The sequence below is a fragment of the Mobula hypostoma genome, chromosome 18 (genome assembly GCF_963921235.1).
Source record: "Mobula hypostoma chromosome 18, sMobHyp1.1, whole genome shotgun sequence".
In the NCBI taxonomy this organism is placed as follows: Eukaryota; Metazoa; Chordata; class Chondrichthyes; order Myliobatiformes; family Myliobatidae; genus Mobula; species Mobula hypostoma.
In genome coordinates, this window is record NC_086114.1 from 21,983,770 (window position 1) to 22,001,370 (window position 17,601).

The 17,601-nt window shown below is 40.8% G+C and overlaps 1 protein-coding gene across 4 annotated transcripts in view; it reads left to right on the top strand.

The window, feature by feature from the left end:
• The window catches only part of ascc1 (activating signal cointegrator 1 complex subunit 1), a 90,675-nt gene that overhangs the window by 19,092 nt on the left and 53,982 nt on the right, over positions 1-17,601 (top strand). For all 4 annotated transcript variants that reach the window (XM_063070569.1, XM_063070571.1, XM_063070570.1 and 1 more), the window contains exons 5-6: positions 1,204-1,382; positions 10,947-11,083. In XM_063070569.1, the coding sequence (XP_062926639.1) occupies positions 1,204-1,382; positions 10,947-11,083 (316 nt within the window). The remainder of the gene's footprint in view (positions 1-1,203; positions 1,383-10,946; positions 11,084-17,601) is intronic.

Here is a 17,601-nt window from a genome sequence, read left to right on the forward strand (position 1 = left end):
ATCTTGTCAGCCACTGAAGTCAGGCTAACTGGCCTATAATTTTTGCCTCCCTCCCTTCTTAAAGAGTGGAGTGATATTTGCAATTTTCCAGTCCTCCAAAAGCATTCTACAATCAATTGATTCTTGAAAGATCCCTACTAATGCCTCTATAATCTCTTTAGCTACCTCATTTGCTGTAATGTTTTATGTACTAGGTAATTAATCTGAGACTGTAAACACCTCTGGAGATTTAATACCTCTTCAAGGCATTATCTTGGTTATAATATAACCTAGACAGAGTATTAATTTTTTTCCTTTGGATGGGAAGTTACACAAAGGCATGCCTGCTCGGTCCAGAGATTCAAAACAATGTGAAAAATCCATTTTACCAAATGAAGAGGACGAAAGCTTCTTTCAGTGTGCTGATAAGCACCTGCTTAAATCGCCATTATGAGTTTCTTATTTATTGTGCCTCTTATTGTAACAAAATATTGCAAGGCCCATCACAGAATTATTATAAAAAAGTTTACCTCAAGTTTCATAGGGAAATATTTGACCCCATAATCAAAACCTTGACCAAAGAAGAAGATTTTAAGGAGCACCTCAAAGAAGAAAAGAGCAATATATCTGTTCAAGGAGAAAAATTAAAAGCTTAGGACCTTGACTGCTGAAAGCTCGGCTATTGATGGTAGAGCTATTAGATTCTGGAATGATTAGGAGGACAATACTGGAGGAGCTAGGATACTGTTTCTCTAAGGGTTGTGGGATTAGAGAGAGTAAGGAGAGATGATGCAATTAAGTGATTTTAAAACTAACTTGTGAATGTTAAGAATAAGGTGAGGTGAACTACAAGGCATGTTAGGCTGAGCAAGCAAAAAATATGATTGATGACAAGAGCAGTACAGTTTTAATTGATTGTATGTTTACAGGTAGTTGTATGTGGGAAGTAGTCAAATTTAAAAGTAACAAAGACAGATATTGTTCAGTAACTTACAGCCTCATGTGAGTCATTTTAGTGCATGCTTTTAATGGAATTAGTGTCGTAGGGACTGCATCAGGGAAAATGCTCACACCACTCCAGTGCATCAGATGCTCATAAGTCAGTTAGCAGACTTCGGCTAATCCAGAAAATGTTCTATCCTGTTTCTGATTAGTGGTTGCATCAGATTTTCACATAGTACAAGGTGGGGAAGCACATTCTGACCTCAAGCATTCTTTTTTCAGTTATCACTGGGCAGCAGCGAGCAGGAGTGGCATCAGCCCAAACACGGATTGAGGTGATGCTGGACAGTTTCCGTCGGAAGCAGCCCTTCACCCATTTCTTGTCCTTTGCTCTTAATCATGCCACAATTCAGGAACGGTTTGCGAAGTTTAAAGAGGAGGTGTTGAAAAGCCACTCACAGGTATAGTACTCAGGCTGGGGACCAAACGTCATCCTATTTTTAGACAAGACAATGTGGGAGAATTTAAAGATAAAGACCCTTCGGTATGACGTAATCAGGGTTCTTCAAGAAGCTTGTTTTTTTTTGTGAATTTCCTACAGCATAGACTTTTGGTATCAGTTTATGAAAGGACTTGACAAAAAATTGTTTTTTTCATGTTCTTGGTTCACTCTTCAGCAATTTACAACCACTCAAGAAGTGTTAAAGAGTAAACACAACACATACTGCAAATCCTGACAAAGGGTCTCGGCCTGAAACGTCGACTGTACCTCTTCCTAGAGATGTTGCCTGGCCTGCTGCGTTCACCAGCAGCTTTGATGTGTGTTGCTTGAATTTCCAGCATCTGCAGAATTCCTGTTGTTTACATTCTGCAAATGCTAGAAATCTTGAACAACACACTCAAAATGCTGCAGGAACTCAGCAGGTTAGGCAGCATCTATGGAGGGGAATAAACAGCCAACATTTTGGGTCGAGACCCTTCATCAGGTCTGGAAAAGAAGAGGGAAGAAGCCAGAATAAGGAAGTGTGGGGTGGGGAAGGAGAAAAGGCTGGCAAGTGATAGGTGAGACCAGGTGAGACGGAGTGTACATGGGTGGGGTAGGGGGATGAAGTGGGGAAGCTGATAGGTGGAAGAGATAAGGGGCTGAAGAAGAAGGATTCTGATAGGAGTGGAGTGTGGACCATGAGAGAAAGGGAAGGAAGAGGAGAACTACAGCGAGGAGGAGGGCAGGTGAAGAGAGGGGAAGGGGTAAGAGGGGAGCCAGAATCAGGAATAGGAAAAGAGAGAAGGGGGAGGGAGGAGAAATTGCTGGAAGTTAGAGAATTCGATGTTCATGCTGTCAGATTGAAGGCTATATTGCTTGTATGAATAAATGTTTTCAGGATATTGGGAAGAACCTACTCCACCCACCCACATTCTTCCAAATATAGACCAAAGAGCTGAACGATTGCCAGAGCTGAGGTGATAGCGACTGCCTCGACAATGAGGCATTATTTGTCTAACTGTGACATTAACTAATATTAATGGGTCTCAAGAAGAACACTGGGGAAAAGGGTTGTGGTTGTTGGATGTCAATCATCCTACCCCCAGGACATCATATTTCAGGGAAGGTCCCAGGCACAGCTGCTTCATCATCGACTTTCCTTTCCTCTTAAGCTGAAACGTGGAGAATGTTTGCTGATGATTGCAGAGTTAAATTATATTTGCAACTCTTCAGCAAATGAAGCAACCCACTCCCTGCACACAGCAAAAGCTAAACAACATTCAAGCATGGGATGATAAGTAACATTAGCGCACTAAAGTGGCAGGCAATGACCATCTTTATCAAGACTAAGACATGCTGTAGTACTATAGGAGCCCTTGCTAATTAAGAACCTGTCAACCTCCATTTTGACTATACCCAATGACTTGGTCTCTATAGTCATCTGTAGAAATGAATTCAACAGATTCACTACCCTCTGATAAAGAAATTCCTCCTCATCTCTGTCCTAAAGGAACATCTTTCTATTCTCAGGCTGTGTCCTCTGCTCCTAGACTCCCACTATTGGAAGCATCCTCTCCATCTCCATTCTATGTAGGCCTTTCAATATTCAGTAGGTTTCCATGAGATCTCCCCTCATTCTTCTAATCTCCACTGAGCACAGACCCGCCATCGAACTTTCCTCATGCATTAACCCTTTCATCAGAATTAGGTTTAATAATACCGGCTTATGTCGTATTCCCAGAATCATTCTTGCAAGCATCCTCTGGACGCTGTGCAATGTCTGCACACCCTTTCTTAGATATGGGGGCCACAACTGCTCACAATACTCCAAATGTAGTCTGACCAATGCCTTACAAAGTCTCGGCATTACATCCTTGCTTTTAAATTCTTAACCTCTCAAAATAAATGCTATGGGTTACATTTGGAATCCTTCGGACTGAGTCAGTGTTTAATCACTTACCGTCGACCTACAATAACATTATGATGCTCAGTCCCCCACTATTAATATTCTGAAGGTCAGAAGTTCAACTGGTCCAGCTACGTACATTTGCAAGAAAGAAGTTTGTGAACCCTTTGTAATTACCTGGTTTTCTGCCTTAATTACTCATAAAATCTGGTTTGATCTTCATCTAAATCACAATAATAGACAAACACAATCTGCCTAAGCTAATAATATACAAATAATTGTTGTACTTCTCATCAATCGTTTAAACAATCACAGTCTAGGTTCAAAAAAGTATGTGAACCTGTGGTTCTCCAAAAGCAGTTTGGTGTCAGGTGTTCCAGTCAATGAGGTGAGATTGGAGGTGTGGTTTGTAGAGGTGCCCTGCCCTATTAAAAAAAGACAGTCAGGTTACTGATAGAGCCTGCTCTCCTCAAGAAAGAACTGTTTATATGCACCATGCCTTGATCAAAACATCTTTCAGAGAACCTTATAAGAAGAATTGTAGAGATGTATGAAGCTTAAAAAGGCTACAAAAGTACCTCTAAAGACCCAAGTGTACACTTCCTCTTCAGTCCACAGGAAGAGAAATTCTTTATAAATGAAGCAAACTCAGTACTGTTGCTACTCTCCCTGGGAGTGGGTGTCCTGCAGAGTTCACACCAAGAGCACAACATGCAATGCTGAAGGAGGTGAAAAAGATCCCAAGGGTAACAGCAAAAGACCTGCAGAAATCTCTAGAACTTGCTAAAGTCTCTGTTCATGTGTCCATCATAAGAACACTGAACAAGAAAGGTGTTCATGGAAGGACACCACGGAGGAAACCATTGCTCTCCAAAAAAAAAACATCCCTGCACATCTCAAGTTTGCAAAAGACCACTTGGATGTTCTACAACACTTCTGGGACAACGTCTGTGGACAGATGAGACAGAAATTAAACTTTTCAGCAAAATTGCACACTGATATGTTTAAAGGAAAAACGGCAGTGAACACCAACAGCAAAACCTCAACCCCAACTGTGAAGCATGGTGGAAGGAGCATCATGGTTTGGGGCTTTTTTGCCTGGACAGCTTGTAATCTTTGAGGGAACAAAGAATTCAAAATTGTATCAAGACATTCGACAGGAGAATATCAGGGTAGCGGTCCGTCATCTGAAGCGAAATAGAAGTTGGATGATACAACGATGATCCGAAACACAAGAGTAAGATCAGCAACAGAATGGTTTAAAAAGAAGAGAATTCATGTTTTAAAATGGCCAAGTCAGAGTCCAGACCTTAACTCAATTGAGATGCTGTGGCATGACCTGGAGGGCTGTTCATGCAAGATATCACAGAAGTATTGATGAAATGAAACAATTTTGTTTGGAGGAATGGTGTAAAATTCCTCCTCACCATTGTATAAGTCTGATCAGCAGCTACAGGAAATATTTAGTGGAAGTTATTGCTGCTAATGGAGGTTCTCCCAGTTATTAAATACAAGACTTCATGTACTTTTTCTAACTTGGACTGTGAATGGTTAAACAATGTGTTCAATAAAGACATGAAAAGTACAATTATGTGTGTTATTAGTTTAGGCAGATTGTGTTTGTCTATTATTGATGAAGAGCAGACCACATTTTATGAGTGATTAATGCAGAAAACCAGGTAATTGCAAAGGGTTCACAACTTTTTCTTGCAACTGTAAATTCAAGTACAAGAGCAGATCAGAGGCAGAGTACCCTGCAGCAAGCAGTTCACCTGCTGACACTCCAAAACATTTCTACCATCTGTAAGGCACAAGTGACACATGTGATGGAGTACTCTTCACTTCCAGCATCTGCGGAATCCCTTGTATTTATATTCTCCACTTGCCTGGTTAAGTGCAAGTCTAATGATTGTCAATAAGGCAGGGCTAAACAACCCCTTTGTTTCGTACCTCAGGATAGGGCATCACAGGGGTGCAACAGTGTATTGGTTAGTGTGATGCTATTACAGCTCAGGGTGTGGGAAGTTCAATTGCAGTAAGATGTACGTCCTCTCTTGGGAATGCGTGGGTTTTCTCCGGGTGCTGTGGTTTTCTCCCACAGTCCAAAGACATACTGGGTATATTAATTGGTCATTGTAAATGGTCCCGTGATTAGGTTAGGGTTAAATCAGGGGTTTGGGGTTCCTGGAGCAGTGTGGCTCGAAGGGACAGAAGGGCCAATTTGACCTTGTAATGCGAAAATAAACAAGTAGACCCAGGTTCAGTTTTAATCTGGGGTTTTGTCTAGTTTGAGTTTGCAAGTTCTCCTGGTGAATAGGTTTCTTTCAGGTGCTTCACTTTCCTCCCATTTCCCGAGGATGCATGATTAACTAATGACTGTGTAAAATGCCCCTGGTGTATAGGTGAGCGGTGGCATCGGGGGGAAGTTGAGAGATGTGGGGCAAATAAAAAAACTGGGATGTAAGTAGGACTCATATAAATGGGTGGTTGATGATGGGTGTAGATTTGGTGGATCCAAGGCCCAGTTTCTGTGCTGTATCGTTCTATCTACCAGCCAAAAAGCTTTAATTTGCTCTATCACCAGCTGTTCAAAAGGGAGCTGGATATGTAGCTGAAAAGGAAAAACACAGAGAGCTATGTAGAGAAGGCAGCAGAGTGGGACTCGCCGAGTCACTGTGCACCAGGCAGGTCAGGGAGCTACCTCAGACTTTGTAAGTTTTCTGTGAAATTAAGCCTCTTGTTTATCCTCTCAAATGTTCTTTCATCTGGAAAATTTCCTGAACTTGTTATTGTTAAGCAAAACAATAACAAGTCATCAATCTGGAGAATGAACTTGAAAGCTAGTTATCCTTTAACCCAAGCAGGTTTGAAATTGTAAAAGTAAAACTATTCAGATTCAAGATGTGTTTGGAATACTGGCCTTGAGGGATGTAAAATTAATAGTTAAATGTTACAATCATGATGCAGACAACTTGAACCTAACCGTGGGCGATTAGCTCTTGTATCTAATTACCAGTAGGTGATGATATAAATATTTAAGAGAATATCAAGGATGAAAAAAAACACTTTGTATATCTATATCAAAAATGCAAATAATTACAACTGATCAAAGCTTTTCTGATCAAAAGAGCATTACCGCAAATTGAAATAAGACAACTACATTGATCTTTTGATCAAAGAGGCACTGTATTATAATATTTATGAAGTAAGCAATTTGAGCTCTGCTACACATGTAAAAATTGATCTGGATGAGTCCTGAGGCCATTGTGTTTATGTTGCACGTCAAACTGCAAGAAAACCTGAAACTTGTGTTGTGCAAACTGATATAATCACAGCAAGAGCAGCTTGTAGTCACATATCAATGGCTGCCACTTATGTCAGCATTATCATTGGGGTCTCCAAACCTGCAGTGATAAGTAGAATCAGGGATCAACGTTGTTTGCCTGTACCTAACGAAGTGGCTACTGAGTGTATGTTCGAGGTCTTCTGCTGCTGTAACCCATCCACTTCAAGGTTCAATGTGTTGTGCATTCAGAGACGCTCTTCTGCACACCACTGTTGTAACGTGAGGTTATTTGAACTTCTCTCGCCTTCCTGTCAGCTTGAACTGCCAGGTCTTTCACCTCTGACCTCTTCCATTAACAAGGCGTTTTTGCTCACTTAACTGCTACTCACTGGATATTTGTTGTTTTTCACACCATTCTCTGTAAACTCTAGAGACTGTTGTGCATGAAAATCCCAGAAGATTAGCAGTCTCTGATATATTCGAACTGCCCCCTCTGGCACCAAAAATCAATCCACAGTGAAAGTCACATAGATCACATTTCTTCCCATTCTGATGTTTGGTCTGAACAAGTGAGCCTCTTGACCACTTCTGCATGTTTTTATGCATTGAGTTGCTGCCACACGATTGGCTGATTAGATATTTGCATTAATAAGCAGGTGGTACAGGTGTACCTAATAAAGTGGCCACAAGTATTGGGAAATTGCTGTGATGTGTTGGTCAAGACATGATATGCAAAAAAAAAACAATGACAATATTCAACAATTATACAGAATAAGGAATTATGTAAAAATAAAATTAGAAGTACAGATATGGAATAAAATGTGCATGTATTTACAATAGAAACATCATAAGAAGTGGTTTAAAGTGGTTATACTGCAGTGCAGTGACTGAGATAATGGATAGAGGAGTGTAGGGTGGGGAGCTAACTAGAATGGTTAATCAGGTTAAATGCCTGGGGAAATAAGTTTTTTAAATGGTTGAAGTTTTTGTTTTAATAGGCCTATAGTGTATTCCAGAAGGGAGCTTTTGGAAAAGACAAGTTTGCTAGGTGGGTAGTGTCTGCAGTGATTTTGCCTGCCCATTTCTTTGTCCTGGACACAGGCATGTCTTGCAGTGTTGGTAGACTTCTGCCAATGACCCTTTCTGGTGTCCTGAGAGTTTGCTGTTATTTTTGTACATGGTAAGAGAATGCTCACAATATACCAGAAAGTAAAGGCTGATGTGATGGCCTCGTGTGCCACCTAGGCACTAAGGGTTCAGATGACGACAACGAAGGCTGATGTGAAGATGCCATTGCTGTAAAATCAGTTCACAATATATGGGGATAATGTGGAGGTAAAGTACAATCCCCAGACCCTTAGCATTTCAAAGAGGATCCAGAAGAGCACTGGAGAGTTAAACTTCTACCGACCTCATCAGAACATGGAATCTTTTAATAGTATTTATGTTCCTTTACATAGATAATACACTCAGTGGCCACTTTATTGGGTACACCTGTTTATTAATTCAAATATCTAATCAGCCAATCAAGTGGTAGCAACTCAATGCATTAAAAGCATGCGGTCATGGTCAAGAGGTTCAGTTGTTGTTCAGACCAGTTTTCACAATGGGGAAGAAATGTGATCTAAGTGACTTTCACTGTGGAATGATTGTTGGTGCCAGACGGGGTGGTTTAAGTATCTCAGTAACTGCTGACCTCCTGGGATTTTTACCCACAACAGTTCTCTAGAGTTTACAGAGAATGGTGTGAAAAACAACAAAAATCCAATAAGCAGCAGTTCTGTGGGCAAAAATTTCTTGTTAATGAGAGAGGTCAGAGGAGAATGGCCAGACTGGTTCAAGCTGACAGGAAGGTTACTTTAACTCAAATAACCACGCATTACAACAGCGTGTGCAGAAGGGCATCTCTGAATCCACAACATGTCGAACTTTGAAATGGATGGGCTACAGCAACAGAAGACCTAGAACATAAACTCTGGCCACTTTTATCAGGTACAGGGGGTACCTAATGAAGTGGTCACTGAATGTATTTTTCAGTGCAGATGCTACATTAATCTGGCAAGCTGAACAGTCCTTCAAAAATAAGTTTGAATAGTTCATTGGAACAATTCTGAAATTGCCCATGTTAGTTGACAATTCTAAATTGCCTGCAGATTTCATTGTTTAGATAAATAATTGTCTTTCATGAGAAATCTATTGAACTGCAGGGAAGGTCCTCAGGAGCATGAGAGTATTGTCATCATTCAGAATCTTATGGGAACATTCGAAAAATGAGGTTTGGCTTTGGCTGCAGTTTTCAAAGTCATTGAAGCATACTTGGTATGAAGCTTTCTTAAAACATAATAAGTTGTCTTTTTTTCCTAATTTGTATTCTAAAGGTAACTGAACACCCTTGACTACTACATTCTTCTCTCCTTTTATTTCTCTAGTTTGTTCTTCCTTGAAAAACTATACATAAACAAAGACTAACAAACAACCAGTTTGCAAAAGAACATTGAACTCAAATTGAAATTGTGTAAATAAAAAATTATTATTGAAGGCATGAGCTGTAGACTCCTTGAAAGCGAGACTGAAGGTTGTAGAATCAGACTAGAGTTGAGGTGAGTGAAGTTAATCATGCTGGTTCAGGAGCCTGATTGTTGTAGGCTAATACTGTATCTGAATCTAGTGGTATGGGACCTAAGGCTTCTGTACCTCCTATCCAATGGTGGTAGCAAGAAGAGAGCGTAGCCTGGATGGTCGGCGTCCTTGATAATGTATGTTGCTTTCATCTGGCAGTGCTCCTTGTAAATGTGCTCAGTGATGCAGAGGGCTTTGCCTGTGATGAGTGGGCTAGTTCCACCACTTTCTGTAGGAATGGGCATTGGGTGTTTCCATACCAGGCTGTGATGTAACAGTTAAGATGCTCTCCACTGTGCATCTATCAAAGTTTGTCAAAGTTTTTGATGACGTGCCGAATCTATCCAAACTTCTGTGTAAGTAGAGATGCTGTTGTACCGCCTTTGTGATGGTGCTTATGTGCTGGTCCGAGATCCTTTTATATAATAATAAAAAAGTATTTAAAGTTACTGACCCTCACCACCTCTGTTCCATTAATGAGGACTGACACATGGACCTCCAGCTTCTTCCTCATGCAAAGCTGTAAGGTAACCTTGGTCCAGGCATATTGTCACAAGGTCAAGGATGAGATAATCACACGTGCAGTGTAATTACCCCCTTAATGCAGAAATGTTTCAGTTTGTTCTGCTTGTTGCTGCTGTGCTTTTTGTGGCACAGAAAGCATCACCATCCATATTTCAGGTTGGAAGCTTTCACACACAACTGCAGAACGGAGCATCTAGAACCATACAAAAATTTTTAACATCACCTCGCATGATTACCTTCCATTACTTTATATTTACTTTATAATTACTCTGTCAATAAAGCACTGCAGCACCATAAAGCTGATTAACTAAACTACCTATTCCGGATCCTAGTAGGCATATAAAAATCATAACTGAATGAAGCTGTAATTCATAATTTATCTTGCACTTGAATTTATGTGACACCTTTCACATCAGAAAGAACCTAATGTTTTGTTGATAATGAAGTGCTTATAAAGCATAGGAACTAACCATTGTAATGTAGGAAACAGGACACATTTCAGAACCGGGTTTATTGTCACTGAAATAAGTCATGAAATTTGTTGTTTTAAACAAAGGTACAGTGCGGCCGTAACGAATTATATATTACAATAATTTAAATAAATAAAGAAATACATAAATAGTGCAAAAGTGAATAGCAAGATAGGGTTCATGAATTCATGAACCGTTCAGAAATCTGATGGCGGAAGGGAAGAAACTGTTCATAAAATATTAAGTGTGGAGCTTCAGGATCTTGTTCTTCCTCCCTGATGGTAGTAAGGAGAAGAAGGCATGTTCAGGATGGTGAGGGCCCTTAATGATAGATGCCACCTTCCTGAGGCACCACTTTTCTGAAGTTGTCTTTTGATGGTGGAGATGCTTGTCCCCGTGATGGAGCTGTCTGAGTCTACAACCCTCTGAAGCCTCATACAATCCTCTGTAATAGTGCCTCCATACCAGTATGGAGTAACAGTCAGAATGCCCTCCATGATACATCTGTGGAAATTTGTTAGTCTTTGTTGACGTACCAAAGTATGTCAGGTAAGTACAGATCAAACTGACCCTCATCACATAACATCATCCAGAACCCTGATCAGCTTGCTGATTTGTAACTATTTCTAGATAGCGGCTATTTTCCATGAGATGGGCTTCAGTGCCTCCTTCGTGTTTGTAGCTTTTCTCAGGGGAACAGGACAATGCAAAAATTCACCGATTTATCCCTTCCAGGACCGTGGGATTGATGACAGTATCTTCCAGAACCCAGCAAAGCTACACCTGACAATCGGAACACTCATTCTACTTAGTGAGCAAGAAATTACAAAAGCATCTGAGCTGCTGCAGAAATGCAAAGAGGACTTTATTGAGTGAGTAAAATCTAAGGCATTTTACAGTGTTCCTTTACTGCTCGGGCCTGAACTGGTATTATGTAAGATAGATGGTACAGAAACAGATGATATGTCACAGTTAACCCATCCCAGTGTCTATGTTCCACATCATCTAACTGTCAGCAGAGCCTTCTTTCAAGCATGGCAGTTACCCCTCAAATGCTTCTGTGCCTCATTCCCTGAAGGGTTGAGCAGTTTTGGCAGGAAATCAAAACTGCCCAGTGCATCACTGGCACCAGCCGACCTGCCAACAAGGACACATATGCAGAAAGGTGCTGGAAAAGGGCCAGTAACATCATGGAAAATCCCACCCACCCTGCTCATGGACTGTTTGTCCCTCTCCCATCAGGGAGGAGGCTACGAGGCATCCACGCCAGCACCACCAAACTCAAAAACAGTTACTTTCCCCGAGCAGTATGGCTGATCAACACCTCCACCCACTAACCCACCACTTCACACCCCCACCACCACTACTTTTATCGTTTCCCATCAGTCACCTTATGTACAGACACTCCTGTGCCAAGTATCATTTTATGGTCATACAATGAATATGTGTATAAGCTATCTTATGTATTTATATTTGTTGTGTTTTTTTAAATTATTGTGTTCTTTATTTTATTATGCTTTTTGTGCTGCCTTGGATCTAGAGTAATGGTTCTCCATTACACTTAGGTACTAGAAATAACATTAAACAATCTTGAATTGAATCTTAAATCTCAACCGTTCTCTGTGGTAGCAAATTATACATTTTCACCACTTGAACAACTAGGGTATGGTACAGTTTTAATGTATCTTCCCTACCTTCCCTTTGTAAAAACATAATTTAGTGCCTCATTTGCATACTTTATGGTCATTGCTTTTAGTGTTTGGTTTATTCAAATTCAGGTTCAAGATTGTTTAATGTCATTTCCAGTACAGAAGTGTGTAGAACAACAAAATGATTGTTGCACAAGAAAAAACACAAAAAGATAAAGAACACAGCAATAAAGAAACACAATACATATAAATATATAAGATAGCTTATTAACATAGATTGTACAGTATGTCCATAGAATGAAGCTAAACACAGGAGTGTCTGTACATAAGGTGGCTGAGAGGAAATTATAAAGTAGTGGTGCTGGGGGGTGGTGGTGTGGAGGGGTGAGTTACTTGCTGGAAGAATTCATCAGCCATACTGCTTGGGGAAAGTAACTGTTTTTGAATCTGGTGGTCCTGGCGTAGATGCTGCGTAGCCTCCTCCCTGATGGGAGTGGGACAAGCAATTCATGAGCAGGGTGGTTATAATCCTTCATGATGTTACTGCCCCTATTCTGGCACCTTTCTGTATATATGTCCTTGATGGAGGGTAGGCTGGTGTTAGTAGGCTGCCTCAAAACTCTGGTATCAGGTAAAGAACTGCCATCAACAAGCAGTTGATTGTATAATAGAGGGTAAATGTCAATTGGCAGTTTTAATTACCCATTTTAGAGCCTTCCTGTCTGCTACAGTTCAATTTCCATACCATGCAATGCTGTATGTAGCTTGTTAGGATGTTCTCTACTGCACATCTGTAGAAGGACGCAAGTATGGATGTGCCTCGTCCAGCTCTCTTCAGCCTTCTCAGAAAGTAGAGGTGTGGGTGAGCTTTCCTGATTGTGCAGAATAAAATATGTTATGGTACCATGAGATGTGTATTCCCAGGAGTTTGAAACTGCTCACAGTTTCCACTGCTGTGCCGCCAATGTACAGAGGGGTGTGAGTGGTCCAAGTTCTCCTGAAGACACTAACCATCTCCATTATCTTGTTGACAATTGAGAAAGATATTATTTTCCTTGTACCAGGCCTCGAGCTCGTCTACCTCCTCTCTGTAGGTTGTCTTATTGTATTTGTATTCTTCCCGCTGCCTGTACCAATTTTCAAGCCAAGAAAAGGAACTCAACGTGCAGAAGCTGGCTGTAATTCTGAATGTCGGTAGCTAGAAGCTCAGGCTTTAATATTGCTCATCTGTTCAGATCTCCCACCGTGGCTATATGCAGAAGGTTTATTCCATAAATGTTCATGTGGAGTCACAGCTCCATTGCCTGACATTAACATGACATAGCAGTGTAACTAGTCGTGCTACTGCCTCAAAGTTCCAGTGTCAGGTAAAGAGGGGCCATCAGCAAGCAGTTCATTGGACAAATGGAGGGTAAATATCAATTGGCAGGTAATTTGTGTCATTTGCTCCCAGTATATATAATCAGGGTGGCATAATGGCACAGCTGGTAGAGTTGCTTCCTAACAACTCCAGCAGCCTGGGTGCTCTCTGTGTAGAATTTGTGTTTCCATACAGATGCTCCAATTTCTTCCCATATGTTTGGATTATTAGTTACTGTAGCATGATCTTGATCTGCTGAGAAAATCAGTGAAAAATGGCAGATGGAAATTAATACAGACACGTGAATTATTGCTCTTTAGGAGGACACATCAGGGTAAGACTCACACAGTGAATGGTAGGGCACTGAGGAGTGCAGTAGAACAAAGATCCATAAGTCCTTGAAAGTGGGATCACAGGATAATATGGTCATAAAGAGAGCTTTTGGCACATTGGCCTTCATAAATCATAGCACTGAGTACAGCAGTTGTGATGTTATGCTAAAGTTGTATAAGATGTTGGTGAGGCCAACTTTGGAATATTGTGTAGATTTCCAGTTACCTACGTACAGGAAAGATTTCAAAAACTTGAAAAGTGCAGAGAAAATTTCCAAGGAGCTTGCTGGGAGTTTGGGAGTTGAGAACTTGGGTTATAGGGAGAGCGCTAGTCCCGATGTGTCCCAGTTAACTGCGAATCCATTGTATACAAAATTATGAGGGGTATAGATAGGGTAAATGCTTGCAGGCTTTTTCCCCTCAAGTTGGGTGAGACTAGAACCAGAGGTCATAGGTTTAGGTGAAATATTTAAGGGAAATTTTAGGGGGGGACTTTTTCACTCAGAGGAGTGTGGAACGAGCTGGTAACAGATGCGGTGGATCCAGGTTCAGTTGTAATGTTTAAAGAGATGTTTGGATAGTTACTTGGATGAGAGAAGTATGGAAGGATATGGTCCAGGTACTGGTAGATGGCACTAGGAGGAAGACCAGTTTGACAGAGTAGATCGACTGAAGGGACTGTTTCCATGCTGTAGTGCTCTACAACTTTATCATTCTACTGTATCAGCTACTGTAAATTACCCTGTGTGTAGTTGAGAAGTAAAATCTAGGGAGAGTTAATGGGATTGTAGGAAGGATAGGTTAAAGGGAAAATTAGTGGGGAATGGGATTGCTGTGCGAACCGGCGTAAACTTTGGGTCAGAAAGGTCTCTCCATCATTGACACAAAAATCTATGGACTGCCTGTCTGCCATGCAATAAGAGGTTAGATGTACTCACCACTAGGTGTCATTAAACACTTGAAAATGCTCTGTGAATCACTACGTGTGGCGTCCTTTCTCTTCAATCTGGATTGGACCAGTTTAGATCCGCAGTAGAACAATTGCATTCTGTCTGGGTTGCTACTAAGCAAAGTAGCAAAGAGGGAATTCTCTGCCTCCAATACAAATTCCAAATTGTTAAATCCACTGATAATATTGGTGGTGAGCTGCACTAAATTAACAAAATTAGGGCTGAGGATCTGTACTATTTTAATTCGTATTTATATGCTAACAATTTTCAAACATTTCAGTGCAGGGAGCTGCTTGAAGCTAATGGCACAATTCAAATTACAATCCCAAAACTCAACAGATTTAACGACTCCAGCACATATTGGGGAAAACAAAACATTTGATGGCCTCTTGCAAAGATTGAAAACTGAGAGGAATCTCATGTAATTGGTGATGTGCTCTGGGGACTCCCACAAATGCTGACACATCCACCGGGTTCTGGTTCTAATTTCATAAAGATGGTGCTGGTAAAACAAAGGAAAATTGTGCTATTGCTATGGCCAAATGTATTATTAATGCATAGCAGCAGAAGTAAGACAACAGTAACTGAGTCAGAGAAAAACACAATTATGAGAAGCTAGTGCATTTGGTATATCCAGGAGATGTATGAGAACAGTGATGGGACCGGAAAATTTCAGCTATGAGGAAAGATAAAGTTGCTTTCTTTGGAACAGAGGAGCCTGAGGGGAAATTTAATTGAAGTGTTTGTAAAATTATAAGAAATCTAGGCAGAATAAATAGCAAGGAGCTATTTCTTTCAAATGAGGAGCTGAGGGGGATTGAAAACCAGGGGGTTTAGATTTAAGGTAATTAGTAGAAAAATTAGAAGTGAGATATGGGGGCCAAAAGCTACCTGTGGGAACCTGGAACTCACTGCCTGAAAGAAATAATCAGATAGAAATAATCACCATATCTAAAAACTGGCTGGATATCTCCTTGAGAAGTTGTGACCTGCAGGTCTATAGATATAGTTGCATGGTGGAGTAGGTTTTGTAACTTCCTTTTAATGAGTGGCTAGAGCATTAAAGAGCTGGTTGGCCGCTGCATGTGTCAGAAGTTAGCTGTCAACCAGATCAACAGCGTTCTTTTTAAATGTGGCTGGCAAGGCAACCGGTATTGCTAGTCCCTAGTTGGTTGTAAGTACCAGGCTGTTATGAGTCAGTCACATTGTTGAAAGCCGGTCATAAGCAGGCTGTGCTGGGTCAGGATTGTGGATTTCTTATCCTGTAGTAAATTGGTGAATCAGATGGGTTTTCAATGTATTTTATTGCCATTCTTCGTACACGTGGCTTTTTGCTCCTGCTTTATATATTTAATTGACTGCATTAAAATTTCTCAGATGTTTTTGTGAGACATTTGGACTTGCGGCTCTACCTTATTTATTCAGTTATTTACCAACTGTACAATTATACTCCCGAGATTGTGATTTTCCTATCATCTACATGGTTGTATTAATCCATTTTGTTCTAAATTGTTATATTCTAGAATTTGATGTTTGGCAAATCTATCTTTTCTAATGGGTAACTGTAGTTATCGAACTACATACGAGAAGGAATGCAGTTAAAATTAAACAGATTTGGAAATTGCCAAATTTTATTTGTTGTAAAAAGACCAAACATGCCTTTGCAATGACTTGCAATAGTTTATGTTCCATGGATAGCTTTTAACTATCCCCTCAGTATTTTTCTTAATAGATTTGAGTGAATTTGTATGTAAAATATTTTTGGTATGCAATCCAGTCATTTAGTCCAAAAGATCTCCACCAGAGTTTAAACTCCATGTGATGCTTCTGTATTTAACCCCTTCTTCATATCCTTTTCTCTATCATGGGCTTCTCCATGTTCTCAGAGAGATGGAATAGCTATTTAATGCCAACTTAACTAAGGAGCGGATCCACACTTCAACTGCGGAGGCAAAGGGATTGTTGATGTTTGAAGCTGAGTCCCTTCATCAGGAGCAGTGTAAAGAGGTGATAGCCACTATGAAGAGGTGGGGAGTAGAGGGGTGAGACAGGAGCCAGCAAGCAATAGGTGGATCCATGTGAGGAGAGGTTGAAGAGCAGGCAGAGCCTGGTGTGAGCAGGAAGGATGGACTTAGCAACAGAGGTTGGGAGATGATAGTTGTCTCAACAAAGGGCTGCAGATTACAGTCAGTGTGAAGGAGGAATACCACACAAAAGGAGAGGAGTTGGGGGAGTTCAGGTTTATTATCACTGAATTATATGATGTGATATATGTTGTTTTATGACAGTAGTACAGTGTAAAAACATAAAAATTATATATTACAAAATAAATAAATAATGCAAAAATTAGTTTGGGTTCCTGGGTTCATGAACCATTTATAAATTTGGTGGTGGAGGGTAAGAAATTGTGTCCGAATCATTGAGTGTTAGTCTTTTGGCTCCTTTACCTCCTCCCCCATGGTAGCAACCTGAAGAGGACATGTCCTAGATAGCAAAAGGCTTTAGTGATGGATGCGGCCTTTTTGAGGTATCACTTCTCACAAGATGTCCTCGATGGTGGGGAGGCTTGTGCCCATGGTGGAGCTGCCTAACTCTACACCACATACAGCCTCTTACGATCTTTTCCATTGGAGCCTCCATTCCAGGCTGTGATGCAACCAGTCAAAATGCTCTCTACCATACATCTAGAGAAATCTGTGTGTCTATAGTGATATACCAAGTCTCCTCAAATTCCTAACAAATCACAGCCACTGGCATTCCTCCTTCATGATTACATCAGTGTGTGGGATCTAGCACAGATCCTCTGAAACGTTAGCACCTATAAACTTGAAGTTGCTGACCTTTCCCACTGCTGACTCCTCAATAGGACTTGGTGTGTGTTCTCCCAACTTCCCCTTCCTGAAGTCCACATTCAATTCCTTGATCTTGCTGATGCTTTCGTTGTTGCAACACCACTCAACCAGCCGATCTGTCTAGTCATGTACGCCTCCTTATTGCCACCTGAGATTCTGCCTGGTAGGTTGAATATGTGGGTGAAAGGTAGACCAGGTGAGGAAGGGGAAAGAAACAGGGGAACTAGGGCTGGGGGTTTGAGGGTTC